The 17,098-nt window shown below is 39.1% G+C and overlaps 1 protein-coding gene across 2 annotated transcripts in view; it reads left to right on the top strand.

The window, feature by feature from the left end:
* The first annotated feature begins 16,046 nt into the window (after positions 1-16,046).
* Positions 16,047-17,098, top strand: part of RPL22L1 (ribosomal protein L22 like 1) — a 3,411-nt gene continuing 2,359 nt past the window's right edge. Inside the window, exon 1 of one of the 2 annotated variants that reach the window (XM_006764102.2) lies at positions 16,047-16,155. In XM_006764102.2, the coding sequence (XP_006764165.1) occupies positions 16,147-16,155 (9 nt within the window). In that variant the 5' untranslated portion in view covers positions 16,047-16,146. Of the gene's footprint in view, positions 16,195-17,098 lie in introns of both variants that reach the window. The other variant, XM_015564174.1, reaches the window with a different exon arrangement.

Raw genomic sequence — 17,098 nt, 5'->3', positions numbered from 1 at the left:
CAAAAATGATTCATTTTAAGCACTATAAAGAAGTATAAATACTTTTCTGACATGTAAGTATAGATTTTAAAGATATGGGACTGTTTATTTTCACATAAGTCAATATGTTTCTCTAGAACAAAATATTTCATTTAGTAAAGCTTTGTAAATTGTATTAAAAAGAAGCAAGGAAACATTTTTTAACATAAAACAGAAGTGACTTCATTCTTTTTTGACATCAGAGATATTCAAAGTTGATTCCTAGTATTTGTACTTTTTGCAACAAATGGTAAATATCACAAGTTACCATGTGTGAAATGTAGACTGTCATGTTTGATAAGGCTCTACAGTGATACACCATGTTTGTCTTCAGGCATTTCACCAGTTTATACACAACAGCAATTTTCGACCTTGTGTCATCACATGGCATACATAAACTAATTGCTAAAATTCTACGGCACACCAAAAAATACATTTTTTTGCTGACCTGGTTTAAAAAAAAAAGTATAATTTTGATTCACAACCAACAACTATTGTGTTGGCTGTTGTCATTTTTTTCATTTGACAATTTAAGGGAAAAGAGGTCAGTGCCCCTGACCAAATAGTCAAGTATTTCATGTTTTAAAAATTCTTGCGACACACTGGGTGAAGATCGCTGATATACAATATTAACAAGTGGAATATGTGTTTCTTTCTAGAACATTTTCTTTGTACTGTGAAGGCTTTGTTATTCCTTATTTGCTATAAAGTTGTATACCCTCTGAAATAGATCAACTCTTTTCTACTTTGACTTAGCATTCGCAGCATAATTATGTTTCTTTCCTGCTCCCTTCCAAGGGCTGTCAGTCACTTGAAATTGTTGCTAACCATGCTCTTGAATCAGTTTCCACTGATGATACAAAATTCCTTACCAATGCTTTATAACAGTTACCAAAACTCTGCAGCAGCCAGAGCATGATATATCATTAATAGATGCTGCAATAAAATGTTTAGTCTATAAAATTAGGGACACAGTGTTTCATTATTATAGCACAATGTGTGTGCATGTGCACACACAGCTTTGTATGTTTGTTTTTTTAACAAAGTCTTTCCAATTCTTAAAAGTACTGTAGTATGGTAGTGCCTCAAATGTTGGTAATTTTTTTTTTTAATTTACGACTTTTTCAGAATTTGTTTTTGTACTTTCAAGGTTTCTCAATTAGATTATTTCTAGTTGAGCTGTAATTTGAATGCATTGTTCTCAGGGCTGTTTGTGCTAAGAGTTCAAGTTTTGTTATTTTAAAGATAACTGCCTAAAAATATATTGCAGAATTTTCCCAAATTGCAATACATACAAATAAAAAAATCCTTAATATCAACATACTTAAACTACATGCTAAGTATTCAAGAAAAAATGGGGACATTAGTGACAACTATACTGGAATTTTGCCATATATATATATACACACACACACACTTTTTTGTTCATTTTAGAGTATAGTTTGATAGTCTTATCTTAGAACCCTATCCTTAATGATATATCTGAAAACATTTCTTTAGCATGGACCCCAAAGGTAGTTTCAGTCAAACATTGATGTAGTTAGTGGTTCTCAAACATATTTAGGGACAACAGATCAAAATTCATAACGCTTGTTTAGGTACACATTAAAATGTTTACATACTGAATTCTATTATATGAACTAGGAACAGATTTACTAGGAGAAAATATGGCTCTTAGAAGTGTAAGAGCAAACTATAGGTATATTTCCATAATTAGTACATTAAACTTCCAATGGCTTAAAATTTCCTATCATTTAGGCATAATATTTCACAGTTTTCAAGACATTTTTCTCCTAGCATTCAGACAAGTAGTAGGCAACAAAGCCGAAAGAAAATTTATTGTGGAAAACTTTTAAATTGAGAAAATGCAATTTATTACCTTTAATCTATTAAATTTTTTCTTTCTGAATTGGGTATCATTATTTGATTTTAGCAGGGAACATTTGGATTTAGCTTACGGAACACAGATGTTCTGTGGGAAGGAACATGACTTGAAGTTATTATATAATTTAATATTTTTCCATTAGATAAATATCTGAACATCAATTTAACCACCAAGTGAAGTCAAGTGCCTGAAAAGTGCTGTATACATCTAATTCGTACATTTTCCTTCTGTGAATGATGCATCTAATAGCAATGCATATCAGGCTTCCACCTGCTAGAAACACACTTAGTGCCAAACTTGATCATCCACCACTATTCCTCTCCTCAGAACAGGTTGAAACCTATTTACAATTGAAAGAAATGTTCTTTTATTTATATGAAGTCCCTAAAACTATTTCTTAGTATTGGTAGACAGGTTTGTTTTAGTTCAAGAGTGCACTTTTAAAAAACTCTGGATACTAAACTGTGTTCAGTGCTGACTACACAGCTTGTCGTAAGTCATAGTTGTGATCTTTCATGAGAGGAATTCTTTATTGTTAATATCTACTACAAATAAGCATTCATCCTTGTTACAAAGTGTAATGCAAATTACTGATTCTACACTAGTATTATGAAAATGACTAGCTCTATACTCTATGTACTGTTGTCCTCCTCTCCAAATAGGAGATAGTTGAAATAGTATTGTCTAATGGCACTTTATTAGTAATACATTTTATTTGTCTTAGGAGTAGGAGAACTCTTGTTTTTACTCATGTTTTAGCTAAAACTTTAAAATTGTAAGAAATGTAGAATGGGTATTATAATTGTGCATTTTACATTTCAAAAAGGGTAAAATTTAAATGTTAAGTCTTTGGTTATACTAAAATAATTGTTGAAATTCTTTAAAATGTAGATGAAACTTACCAATTATAATTCTTTGTTACATTAAAATATATTTGTTAACTTCATCGGTTATATTAAATAAAAATAAAGTTAACAGCTTGCACTATTCTTGTATATATACATTTCTAAAAGAAATTTCATACTAGAAAATTGTGTGAATTAATTGTGTGAATATCACTGTTAAAAGAAAGTCTAACTTTTGTATTTATTGTGTTTTTATATTCTAGGTTCTTACTAGAGAGTGGTCCAGATTTATGGCCTGAATGTTAATTTCTAAATTTTAGTTCCAGATTTAGGTACAATGTTTTTATTTTTAAATTTTTAGTAGCTTTTAAAATATGTAGATAGCCACATGGTTCAAAATTCTACAGGTATGAAATTCTACAGGTATATCATCTTCATCTTCCTGTGCATTCTTCCAGACATGAATGCAAGACAGGTTAATGGTCCCTCCCCTACCCCTGACCTCCCAAGGTCTGAGCTGTTCCTGCCCTGCCAGGGTTGCTATTCTTTTTCTACAGTAATATGAATGGTGTGATGAGACCCTGAAGCAGGCCCTTCACTGTTTTTCCAATCCTCACCATATCAAATCAACACCATGGAGACAGAGTCATCCCTAGATGGCTCAGCGGCTTATTCCTTTTCTACACAGTATCATTCCATCTCTCTCACTCCCTGACATGTGAGCCATGCCGAGACGACTATGGCAATTGTCACCTTATATCCATGATATCACTGACATCACAACCCTTCAGGTTCAGCAAGCATAAGGCAGGAAAAGGAGCACCAGAGTCTTTGACCCTCCAACCCTACTCTGTATTGCCACTTGCAAATACTAGTAGCTCTGTTTCCCAGAGGTAGGCATGGGATGGGAATGGGGAATGGGAGGAGCAAAAAGGGGCTAATTGTGTTATATATCAGCCCATCTGAGTATTCTCCCCCAGCCCCAACCTATCCAAGTAGAGGGTATCCTGTGGAATTGCCACATTTACTAGTATAACCATACTGTCTGCCTACCACGTGTTCCACTGCTGACTTAAAATATCTATTCCCACAGTACATTCAGCAGTTTACAACTACAGGGTGTATATTGGTTCAGAAGGATCCACCCATAAGGTTATTATCAATCCACTAGAGGCCAGATGCACAAAATTCGTGCAAGGGCCTTGGCCCCAGCCCCCACCCACCACAGCCAGGAAGCGTCTGCCACCTCTACCTCGGCCCCCACCCACTGCAGCTTTGTCTAAAAGGAAGGCTGTCCGGAAGGATGTCTGGTATAATTAGCATATTATGCTTTTATTATAGACTAGTGGCCTGGTGCATGAAATTCGTGCATGGGGGCGGGGGGTGTCCCTCAGCCCAGCCTGCACCCTCTCCAATCTGGGATCCCTCTCACAATCCAGGACCACTGGCTCCTAACTGCTCACCTGCCTGCCTGCCTAATACCACCTCTGCCTTAGCCCCACCACCATGGCTTTACCCGGAAGGACATCCAGATGGTTTCCTGAAAGGTCTCCTGATCTAATTAGCATATTACCATTTTATTAGTATAGATTGTCCAATTTGAGAGTTATTTCTAAATATAGTCAAATAATTTTTGGCCACCAAGTGGGCACTTCCTAGCATCACATTGATTGTGTCCCAGTGTTTAGAGGGCCAAAAAGGCTTGACAACCTCAGTTGCCATCAGATCCCACACACAGATTATAATTGAAAGAATGGAGGTCCATCTACCTAACATTGATAGTGTGTCTGCCCCTTTTTGTTCACAATTATATGTGTGAGTTTCACTTAAATTATCACTAATTCATTTTAATTGCTGTGGAATCAATGAGATATTTTAGAATACATATCCTACCTAATAATAGGCAAACATGGTAATTAACCATACCTCCGCTACGCTTCCAATTGGCTAATCAGCAGGATATGCAAATTAACTGCCAACAAAGATGGCGGCCAGCAGCCACGCAGCTGAAGCGAACAGGAGGCTTGTTTGCTCCAGTGATGGAGGAAGCCAAGGTTCCCCCCCTGCCACAGCCCAGCTCTAAGCTCCGGATGCAAAAATGTTGCAATTATAGAAACTAAACAAACCCCAGATACCTGCTTTCAGCCAGCCACGGCCTCAGAGCTGGAGCCGGCTCTCAGCTCCAGTGACAGCTATAGAAGGTAAATAAATCCCAGAATTTAAAAAAAAGAAAGAAAAGAAAAAAGAGGCTGGGAGATTCCGTCGCCCGCCAACCTGAAAACGACCCTTAGCCCCTCACCCAGACTGGCCAGGCACCCCAGCTCAATGCAGGAGCTGCCCTCTGGTGGCAGGGCGCTCTCACAGGGGGGAGCTCTGCTCAGCCACAAGCCAGGCTGATGGCTGCCAGTACAGCGGTGGTGGTGGTGGCCTCTTCTGCCTCCTCAGCAGCACTAAGGACATCTGACTGCAGCTTAGGTCTGCTCCCCGCTGGCAAGTGGACATCACCCGAGGGTTGCCGGGCTGCCAGACAGATGTCTGATTGCTATCTTAGGCCCAACCACCTGGGGAGCAGACAAAGCCAGCAAGTGGTCAATCAATAACAGAACTGGAACTAAAAATCTAAATTAACTGAATGTGCACATCTTTGGGATGTAAAAGGGAACTGGAATACCCAGAAAAAGCCCATGTAGCCCTAGCCGGTTTGGCTCAGTGGATAGAGTGTTGGCCTGTGGGCAGAAGGGTCCCAGGATCAATTCCGGTCAAGGGAATGTACCTTGGTTGTGGGCACATCCCCAGTGGGGAGTATGCAGGAGGCAGCGGATCGATGTTTCGCATCGATGTTTCTAACTCTATCCCTCTCTCTTCCTCTCTGTAAAAAAATCAATAAAATATATTTTTTTTAAAAAAGATATTTAGGGCATATGCAAAAGAACAAAAAACAGTTGTTTCTATGAAGTAGAAATATTAGCACTATAATACCAATCCTAAGTGAAATTGAAAACCCAAAAGACTTTTCTACCTGAAAATGTAAAAACCTATTACATAATTCTAGAATGAAAAGAGAACTACAATCAGAAATGAAAGAATTCATGAAAAATAATAATGAAAGTATATAAAAATCTATGTTAAGCAATAGAGAGGGAAATTCATAGTCTTAAATCTGTATCGATAAAAATGAAAGAACATAAGTGAATTAAATTACTAGACCAGACAACTAAAAAAATAATAGCAAAATAAACCAAAGAAGAGTATAAGGAAAGATACAAAGATAAAAAGCAGGAAGTGAGGTAAATAGAAAAATAGCAAATTTTAAAAATCTGGTTCTTTGAAAAATTAACCACTAGCTAATTTATTTAAGGTAAATAAAAGAAGAAAACAAACGAGAAAATGACAAGAAAGAATGACTAATAATGCAGAGGAAAAAAATATAAAATAAGAAATTCTGTGCAAACCTAGGTGATAAAATTTCTTAGGAAGATATATGATTATTAGAATCAACCTCTGTGGAAATAGAAATATAAAGCTTAAAAAAAACAACATGAATAAAAAACGTTATCAAAAACTATTCGACAAAAAAGTCCAAAACAAAACCAGGCCCAGATATTTTCATGAGAATTTTACCAAACCTTTGAGACCAGATGGTCTCCCAAAGTTACATAGGGTGATTTAGAACATAGAAAATGAGAACTAAATTCTTTTTATGTTGTAAGTATAACTTTTTTACCCTAAAACTTGATTTTTTAGAAAACAACAAAAAGAAAAATATACATGCAAATATCCTAATATACTATTAGTAACTAGACTCAAATACCACATGAAGACATAATGCCCATGGCTACATGGAGCTATCAGAGATGCAAGAATAGTTCAATATTAGGAAGTCTATTTAATGCACTCACATGGAAGATAGATTAATATCTTAAGAAATCTCTCAATAGCATTCTCAACCTGAGTGTATATGTGTACAATATTCCAAAAGCTAGCCTTTCACTTAGTGGAAAACATTAAAAATATGGTCTCACTAAGGTAAAAAACTTGGGCAAGAATGTCCACTATCTTGTCCACTATTACATTGTTCTAGAAGTATTAACCAATGCTATTGGAAATAGAAAACAGACACATTGGAATTGTAAAAGTAAAAGAAAAAATAGAACTGTTCTATTTTCAGGTGATCTGATAGTACCTGGAAAGTCTCAGGTAATGTACAATAATAAAAGCATAATATGCTAATTAGACTGGACAGCCGAACAGCAGAATGACTGTCCTGACGACCTTCTGGATGAAGCAGGGGCTGTGAGGGCTGAGGCAGCAGCCATGACTGCAAGAGCCAAGCCCCTTGCACGAATTTCATGCATTGGGCCTCTAGTCAATGATAAAGCTAACTCAAAAGTATTCATCAGGGTAGCAGGATATAAAATCAACCTGCAAAAATAAACAGCTTTTATACAAAAATAATTACCCATTAGAAAATATAATGGAAGGAAAACCTTACTTGCAGTAGCAACAAAAAGGTAAGAACATTGGCCAACTGGCCAACTGGCTCAGTTGATTGGAGCATTGTTCCATATTCCAGAAGGCTGCAGGATCGATCCCAGTCAAGATACATACCTAGGTTCCCAGTTTGATCCCAGTTTAACGAGTAGGGGAGGCAACCAATCAATGTTTCTCTTTCTTCCTCTCTCTCTAAAATCAAGAAAAACTTATCCTCTGGTGAGGATTAAATAAATGAATGGCCTATATAACAAAGAGGTAATATGCAAATTAACTCTCACGCCCTCACAAGATGGCTGCCTACGACCAGGCCAGCAGGGGGGTTACTGAGGGACGACCAAATGACTGAACAAGCAGACTGCGTGGGGTGACCAGGCTGGCAGGGGGCGGGGGGTTGGGGGGTGAACTGGCTGGCAGTGGGAGGCAGTTGGGGCAACCAGGCTAGAGGGGGGGCAATTAGGGGCAATCAGGCCAGCACACAGAGGCAGTGAGGGGTGATCAGGCTGACAGGGGAGGAGGGAACAGTTGGGGACGAGTGATTAGGAGCCAATAGTCCAGGATTGTGAGAGGGATGTCCGACTGCCAGTTTAGGCCTGATCGGGCCCCTAAACCTGCAGTCGGACATCCCCCAAGGGGTCCTGGATTGGAGAGGGTGCAGGCTGGGCTGAGGGGAAGCACACAGAGGCAGTGAGGGGTGATCAGGCTGACAGGGGAGGAGGGAACAGTTGGGGACGAGTGATTAGGAGCCAATAGTCCAGGATTGTGAGAGGGATGTCCGACTGCCAGTTTAGGCCTGATCGGGCCCCTAAACCTGCAGTCGGACATCCCCCAAGGGGTCCTGGATTGGAGAGGGTGCAGGCTGGGCTGAGGGGAGCCCCCCCACCATGCACGAATTTCATGTACCGGGCCTCTAGTATATATAACACAAAGAAGTATCCAAAACCTATATGAAAAAAATATAAAACACTACTGAAAGACACACAATTGACTATTTTTTTAATCCTCACCTAAGGATATTTTTCTATTGATTTTTAGAGAGGGAAAGACAGAGATATCAATGTGAGAGAAACACATCGGTTGGTTACCATCGGGGTCCAGGAGGAGCCTGTAATCGAGGTACATGACCTTGACCAGAATGAAACCCAGGACCCCTTCAGTTTGTAGTCTGATGTGCCAAACCAGGCTAGGGCACAATTGATTTAAACAAGTGGAAAGACATTATTCTTGGCTGATAGCTTAACATTATTAAGATGATAGTTTTACCTAATTTATTTTATAAATTTAAGGCAGTCCCAATAAAAATACCAGTAAGCTTTTTTTATGGAACTAAGTTGCTAAAAAGTGTATGGAAATATAAACATGCAAGAATAACTAGGAATATATGTATAAATATGTATATTCATGCAGATTTTTAGATATTCATGTTTTTGTTCTTTGAAATATTTTTTAATATATTTTATTGATTTTTTTACAGAGAGGAAGGAAGAGGGATAGAGAGTTAGAAACATCAATGAGAGAGAAACATCGATCAGCTGCCTCTTGCACACCTCGTACTGGGGATGTGCCCGCAGCCAAGGTATATGCCCTTGACCGGAATTGAACCCGGGACCCTTCAGTCCGCAGGCCGACGCTCTCTCTATCCACTAAGCCAAACCGGTTAGGGCTTTTGAAATATTTTTATAATTTTCAGTGTTTGAAATAATTTCTAATATAAAAAAGTTTTTAAAAATTCAAATAAATATGTATAATACCATTTAATTTAATAAATTTGTAATGTGTAATCTAAAGGAGATATATGCACACAGACATTCACAAGCATGCATGCCCCCAACGTGTTAAATAACAATTTCTACGCAAGTGGGATTTTAGAAATCTTTATGCAATTGCTTTCTTGCTTCTCTGCATTTCCTTTCATGAGCATTGCTTTTGCATAAGACGACAATTTTCTAAAAGTTCCTCAAAGTATTGTTCATAATAGTGAAAAAAAAATCCAAATGGAACCAATAGGTGAACCACTAAGCTATAAATAACAAGTAATAAAATTAAGCAATGGAATAGATACCTGATCACATTTTAAAGGTTGATCAATTATTCAGAATTCCTTTGGCATTGTATAACAAGGAAATCTTCTGAAACTACATTTATTTAAAATAATAAAAAGCTAATAAGTCAGGTTTTTCTAAACACACAGGAAAGATGCATGACGCAAACATAAATTTTTAAATCATAGTTTTTAATGCTCTCTAATCAAATTAGTAAAGACAGGGCAAGCAGCAGTGACTTCAGGTCCTATTTTTCCCCTCCTGGTGCCCTTGGCTTTCACTTACAAGTAACAAAGAACATTCATAGGTTGGAGGAGTTAAAAGCAATATTCTCCAGCAGTAATTCTCCTCAGCACCTGAATGTTTTTTGCATAGACGGCTGTAGCACATCCTTTGTCAAAACTGTGCAGTTTGCTTTTGCAGGATAGTTTGTGCTGCATTGTCATTCAAGTATATTTTCCAAAAGATGAGTGGTGCAATGCCTTGTGACACTGAACATGCTCCACTTTGTAGCACATGCCAAAAAGAAAATACCATAAAAAATACTGTGAGATGGTATTTTTACTACATATACGAAATCTTTCTCTTTTTTAAAAATGATAATTATATAGTGATAACATTGATGAATGGAAAGTTTGGGTACAGGGGTATTTACAAATCCCTGTTTTATAAATCAGCTACTAGTAAATAAGATGGGTTTTAATAAAAAGTAAATATCAGAGATGCAGACATTATCTACTTTCTATGTTACAGTGTGATCCTTTGTGATGTTAACTGAGCCGAGGTCTTCCAAAAGAGAACACTGGAATAAGTAAGGTATGCCATCCTGTTCCTGTAAGAAACCTTGTGATACACATACCCAAGACAGCTGCAGGAAGAGCAGATGTAGAAAATACAAATGCAATGTGACAAAGAGCACTGTTCACAGCCTTGTTTGCCTAAATGCCAAAGCATTTTTTTCATAGTTCAAAATGCATATTGCTACTTTCATGGAAAAATGTTTATTAGAATACTAGAGGCCTGGTGCATGAAATTTGTGCACGGGGCAGTGGCGGAGGTTTCCCTCAGCCCGGCCTGCACCCTCTCGCAATCCAGGACCCCTTGGGGGATGTCCGACTGCCAGTTTAAGCCCGATCCCTCTCACAATCCAGGATCGCTGGCTCCTAACCACTCGCCTGCCTGCCTGCCTGATCACCCCTAACCACTGTCTGCCTGCCTGATAGTCCCTAACCCCTCACCTGCCTGCCTGATTGCCCCTAAACTCTTGCCTCCCTGCCTGATCACCCCTAACCACTTGCCTGCCTGCCTGATCACCCCTAACTGCCTCTGCCTCGGCCTCCACTGGCGTGGCTTCATCCAGAAGGACATCCAGAATGACATCTGGAAGATCGTTCAGCTGTCTGGTCTAATTAGCATATTATGCTTTTATTATTATCTATCTAATAAAAGCCTAAGCAACCATTATGGTAGAAAAACCAGAACGTCTGCATGCTATGATGTTCCCAGACCACCGAGGTCAGACACTCAATGCAGGAGCTGCCCCCTGGTGGACAGTATGCTCTCACAGGGGTGCACCGCTCAGCCAGAAGCAGGGCTCATGGCTGGCGAGCACAGTGGCGGTGGCGGGAGCCTCTCCAGCCTCTGTGGCAGCGCTAATGAGCAGCGAGCTGAGCGGTAAGGAGCAGCGAGCAGGTGGGCGGTAAGGAGCAAAGGTTCCCAGACTGCGAGAGGGATGTCCACCTGCCGGCTTAGACCAACTCCCGCAGGCAGACATCCCCCAAGGTCTCCTGGACTGTGAGAGGGCACAGGCAGGGCTGAGGGACCTCCCTCCGAACCACCACCACCACTACCAGTACACTATTTCATGCACCGGGCCTCTAGTAGATTATAAACATCCATTGAGAAATCTATAATCTTTCCAGTACTAACTAAATACTAGTGTAGATGGATTTTAAAGTTTCATGTCAACCACAAGGTTTATGTTTTTTTCAACTGTACATTGATTTACATATTTTTAATTAGAAAAATAATGAGGGCTGTTCTGAAGAGCCAATTTGCCCTACATGACAAAAATCCATTTGTTTGTCTCTGTTTCTGTCTCTATTCTATTCTATTGGTCTATATGTTTAACATAGCCAACTGTCTTAATTATGGCACCTTATATAATAAAGAGATAATATGCAAATTGACTGTCACACCCTTGCACAAGATGGCTGCTCCCATGTGGTCAAAAGATGGCCACCCTCATTTGGTCACAAGATGATCACCACAAGATGGCTGGCAGGCAGGCAAGTGGTTGGGAGTCAGCAGTCCCAGATTGTGAGAGGGATGTTCAACTGCCAGTTTAGGCCCGTTACCACAGGGATCAGGCCTAACCCAGCAGTTAGACATCCCCTGAGGGGTTCCAGATTGGAGAGGGTGCAGGCTGGGCTGAGGGACAACCCCCGCCACCCCCCAGTGCACGAATCTTGTGCACAGGGCCTCTAGTCATTAAAATAAATCTTAATCTCCTCAACTGTAAATAAAATAAATAAATAAATTTTAATCAGTAGAACAAGTTCTCCCACTTTATTATTTTCCTCAAGTATATTCTGGCTATTCTGGTATCTGAATTATAAAAAGTTTCAAATTGGTTTAAAAAAAGAAAAGAAAGGAAATTAATTAAACTACAATTTATGATCACATTGAATCTATAGTCCAATTTGGAGAGAATTGGCATTTTTATTATGTTGGGTCTTCAAATCCAATGTCTTTCTATTTATCTGTTCTTTAATTTTTCTCAATTACATTTTATATTCTGCATAAAGGTCTTGTACATCTTTTGTTATTTTTTTCTTAGACATTTGGTATAATTATGTTATTGAAAATGATACTGTATCTTCTTTAAATTTTATCTTCTAATGTATTGCTAATATAAATATGCATTTGATTTCTTTACATGAATTTTGCATCTGATAATCTTAATAAGTTCACATATTGTTTAGAATAATTTATTTGTAGATTCTTTTACATTTTATACATACACAATTACATAATCAACTACAAATAATACATTATCACCCAACAGCATATTGCTAGTAATATATCTATAAATATAAAGAATATATATACATATATAAAGTATTCTATAGATATAATATATAGTGTATATTTCTTTCATGAAAGAGCTTGCAAGAGATAATATTCTTTTCTCAAAATGTCCTTTTTAGGTTTTAGTATCAAAGTTTGCTGGCCTAATAAAATAAGTTAATGACTGAAGGATTGTTGTAAAACTGGTTTCTTATTGGCCACATGCATTTGGTTTAAGAAAATGATCCCAGGTAACAGAAGTAAGGAACTGGGAAGTGTGAAACTGGGAAGTTGCAAAAGCAAAAGAGAATGTTCTGGGGACAAATGAGGCTTAATCCTGCTGGGATTTTCCATAAAGTGATGTAGAATGTACTTTTGAAGTGTCCACTCAGGAGAAAGAAGGTAACAGCAACCTATTTGGGGCAGGTATAACTTTTACCCTATGGCTTCTCTGACACGAGAAGCTCTCCACAAATACACACATGTGGAAAGCTCTCCACAAATACACACATGTACAACCTGGAACTAAAGGGAGTCAACACTTCATGGACTGACCAATGGGGGACAGGAAACTGTGGGCAAATGCTCCCCTCTTCTGGATTAAAAGGTAAATTGACAGATTGTGAGTTTGAGCATTAAAAATATTTGCTACAATTGGCATTATTGCTTTCTCAAATGTTTGGTAGAATTCACTGGTGAAGCTATCTGGGCTTTCTTATAGGAAGGTTTTAATTTAAAACTCAATATATTTAAAAGATATAAGACTATTCAGATTTCCTACTTCTTGTGTAAATTCTAAGTTGTATTTTTCTAAGAATTCATTTCATTTAAGTTGTATTTTGGCATATACAATTATTATTTTTTGTACAATTGGTGGTTTGTTTAGATTTACTCACAAAAAGCAATTTTCTTTGCTATTTCTTTTGCCATATAACGTTTCTTTCTAGGATCATTTTTCTTCCTCCTGAAATACATCTTTCAGAATTCCTTTACTGGGTGTCTGTTGTTAGCAAACTTCCAGTTTTGTTATCTAAAGACTAGAGGCCCAAAGCATGACATGTGCAAGAGAGAGTAGGCCTTTCTTCCCCTTGCTGCCGGTACGGGCTTCCCTCTGGCACCTGGGACCCAGGCTTCCTACTGGCCACTGGCACTCGGGACCCGGGCTTCCCTCACAGCCCTGGTTTCATCTAGAAGGTTGTCCAGAAGGACATCCGGAAGAATGTCCAGTCTAATTAGCATATCATGCTTTTATTATTATAGATATCTTAAATGTATCGAATCTCTTGACAGATAGTTTCAGACTTTATAGCTCTAGGTAGATAGCTATTTTCTTTCAGCACTTTGAAGATAATCCCTTTGCTTCTGGCTTCCACTGTGCTAATGTGAAGTTAGCAGTTAACACAATTCCTATTAGTAAATATTTTTTCTCTTCTCTATGAATGCTTTTGAAATAATTCTGTGTTTGTGTTTTGGAGTTTCACTACAACATGTTTAGGTGTACTTTCTTTTAAATTTTTATGCCTGGGGTTTATTTGGCTTCCTAAATCGAAGAATCCAGCCATTGTTTCTCTAAATTTTGCTTTCCCCCCTTTATATCTATCCAATATATAGCCTCTTATTTGAGTTTGATTTTATAGGGTTTTTATTAGGTTATTTTCATTCATGGATGACTTTTTTTGTCCCCGTGTCATGATTTTTTTGTCCCTGTGTCATTTAGTGATTTTAAAAATGGTTAGCTCTATTTCTCCAAGTGTATCTCAGAGAATCCTTTGTGCTTGTCTTCAAAGTTCATTTCTCCAGAGAGCATTTGCATTTGCTTCCTCTGCCTGGCACTACCAATCCAAGCACACTTTAAGCTACATTTTTAGGTTACAGCTTCTTCATGCTATTTGAGCAGTGCTCATTTTAGCCCCAAAATCCTATGAGCACAGGAGCTTATTATTTCTGCATCAAAAAATATTTTATTTTTCCACCAGCTTAACCATACATTAGCAATTATCTTTAAACCATATTTTAACCAGTTTTTAAAGGTGGCTACACAGGGAGGGGGTTTCTCTGTGAATTTAATAATCCATATTGTTTTATATTTTATTTTATGGATTTATTTAGGCTCCAGTATCATGTATATCCAATGACTGAAGTTTATAAAATAATAGAAATATACCTATCATACATTACAATGTATTATATTTGAATAGCTGGAAAAACAACTTCCTCTCATTCTAAATTGTCTTGACTCTTATCAGACACTGTATTTCATATGTTTTAGAATCCATTGTCAAATATCAGTAGGGCAATGATGGGCATTGAATTAATATTTATTATTGTCTCTGTGAGTAAAGTTTGGGAAGAATTGAGTTATTTACAATATTTAATCTTATCTGCACATTCCTGGTTAATATTTTTAAGTATTTTTCCTAAGTAACAGAAAATTTTTTTTCTATTATATTCAGATTGCTAGTTATTTTGAAATAAATGTTGTTTTGAGGATTCCTTTTGTACAAATGTGTTAATAGTTCTTTCCTATTCTGTTTTTGTTTTCTTGTGTGTGTGTGTGTTTTGTCAGAAAATGAAAGGCTGCCAAAAACAAGCAAAATAAAATAATAAATGCCTCAATTAATGCCCCCCCCCAAAAAAAATTATTCAATACTATAAGGGTCATTTTCTCTCTGCAGCCTGGGCAGCCTTTGAGAAGGAAATGCTAATTACTCTACCCCCTTAATGTTTGAAAAAGAAATGAAATTATTGTGGTTCTTGAGGCAAAGAACCAAAAAATCTTCTTGAAATGGCTTATTGAGAATTCAATACCCCTATTTACACGCTACACGTCATATGCTTCATTAAAGCATAGTTTCCACTAAACTAATTGCTGCCAGAAAGGATATTCACTTTTTAGGGTCACTCTCCAAATTAAAAACAAAGGTCTACGTCCCATCCCTGCCCTGCCCTGTATGATAGTTTCACTTCCACACATACACAAAAAATACTACAGAATTCTGAGAAGCATGCCGATTTCACAATCTGACGTCAGCTTACAATTCTTCTAAATTCAAAAACTATTTTTTTTCCTTTTGTCATCAACACTGTCACCACCCCACCCATCTACACTCGTGTGCATTGTACATGTTAGCAGTTAAGTCTTGGAAAATATTCGTTGAATTTTAACTGGGGGGGCATTTTGGATGGAAGTGAGGAGTCCTAGGGTTATTCTAAAATCCATAATAACGTAGAATAAATGACACCCAACGTGCTAACAAGTGATATTCACTTAAAGGTGTTTTTGTGTGTGTTTTTCTATTGGAAAACCTAGTTTATTTTGTCTTCCGAAATACTGATTTCCCTCAACCGTCATTTAGAAAATAAAGCATAGATATAGAAATAATTTTTTTTGCTGGAGGATTATAATTACAGAAGACAGGAGATCTCAAAGGTACGTGAGACAATGCCTTGCTCTGAATGGAAAGAAGATCCAGGCGATTAGTGAAAGATGAGTCCTACATCCCTGGGATGTGCGTGTGTGAACTCAGTGCAGAGCCAGTGTCTTACCGAACACCGTGAGTCCTTCCAAACACCGCCGCTGGAGGGCGCTCCCAGGAGACCTGACTGCCTGCGCTCCCTGACGCGCCCTCGGTTTCCTGGGATACTGGTTTCCTGGGTTACTGGCCTTCGCGTTCTCCCCCAACTTCTCTTCCGGCCGGCGCAGAGGTTACGTCCCGGCGCATGACGCAGCACGCTCGGCTATAAATACGTGCCAACGTCCCCCGCTTTCTCTCTGATCCCACGGACTGTCGGCAAGATGGCGCCGGTGAGTGAGCGCGGTCTGGCTGCGGCCGTCTTCCCCCAAGTAGATCGCTTAGGCATCTGGAGAGTTGGGGTTGGCTCCTTGGAGATAAAGGGAAGTGGAGGAGTGGGCTGCGCCAGGAAAACATCCTGAAGGTTAAGGCTAAGGCCTTCCGAGATGACCGACACGTGGTCTGGAGTTAGAGCTGGGCCCGGCCTTGGCCTGGGAGGGCCCGGCGAGCGCGGGGGAGGAGGCGGCGCAGGCCATTTCTTTCCTCCCCGCGCTGGGTAACGCCGGTGCCACCCAGTCTGTCGGCGCCTCGGAGGAAGGGGGGTGTCTGGGGCTCTGACGGCCGGAGCGCGGCGGGAGCCCCGAGGCAGCCCCTGGTCCAGAAGAGAACGTTAGAAGTGAGGTGCCGAGAGGTTTGTTCTCACGAAGGAGTTGCGTTAAAGGCACAGATCACGACTGTTGGGCAAATAGAAAAGGCATGTGCTTCAGACGTTTGATTTACCGTATAAGAATGGCGCCGGGGGGATGTGAAAGTCGGCCCAGAGAGCACTTGGAAAGCCAGGCGTGTGTCGGAAACCTGCTAAACAAATACCGGGTGGCACTGCTGGGCCGGATACAAACTGTGACGTCTGAGGGGCCATGACCCCCCTGGTGGGTCTGCTCCGCCGGACAGAAATGGTTGGCGTCTCCTGAACTAAGTGCAGGTTTGGGGGCTCAACTTCCTCGACTGCCTAAGAGAGCAAGCTCGGTGTCCATTTGGGCGGGTGTGATGTGCAAGTGTGTGTCATCCTCTGATAAACGCTGATTTTTCTATTTCACTACGTTGTCTGAATAGTTAATAGCCATAGCACCACTTCACTGGTGTAACCTTGTTACGTGGTATGGGTCTCAAAGTGTTGGATCTGAAAAAATTTAGTTATACATATTTTTAAAATTAAAAAAAAAAAAAAATATATAT

The sequence above is a fragment of the Myotis davidii genome, unplaced genomic scaffold, assembly GCF_000327345.1.
Source record: "Myotis davidii unplaced genomic scaffold, ASM32734v1 scaffold115, whole genome shotgun sequence".
NCBI classification, from domain to species: Eukaryota; Metazoa; Chordata; class Mammalia; order Chiroptera; family Vespertilionidae; genus Myotis; species Myotis davidii.
Note: the sequence above shows the minus strand (reverse complement) of the source record. Positions and strands in the feature narration are given on the sequence as shown.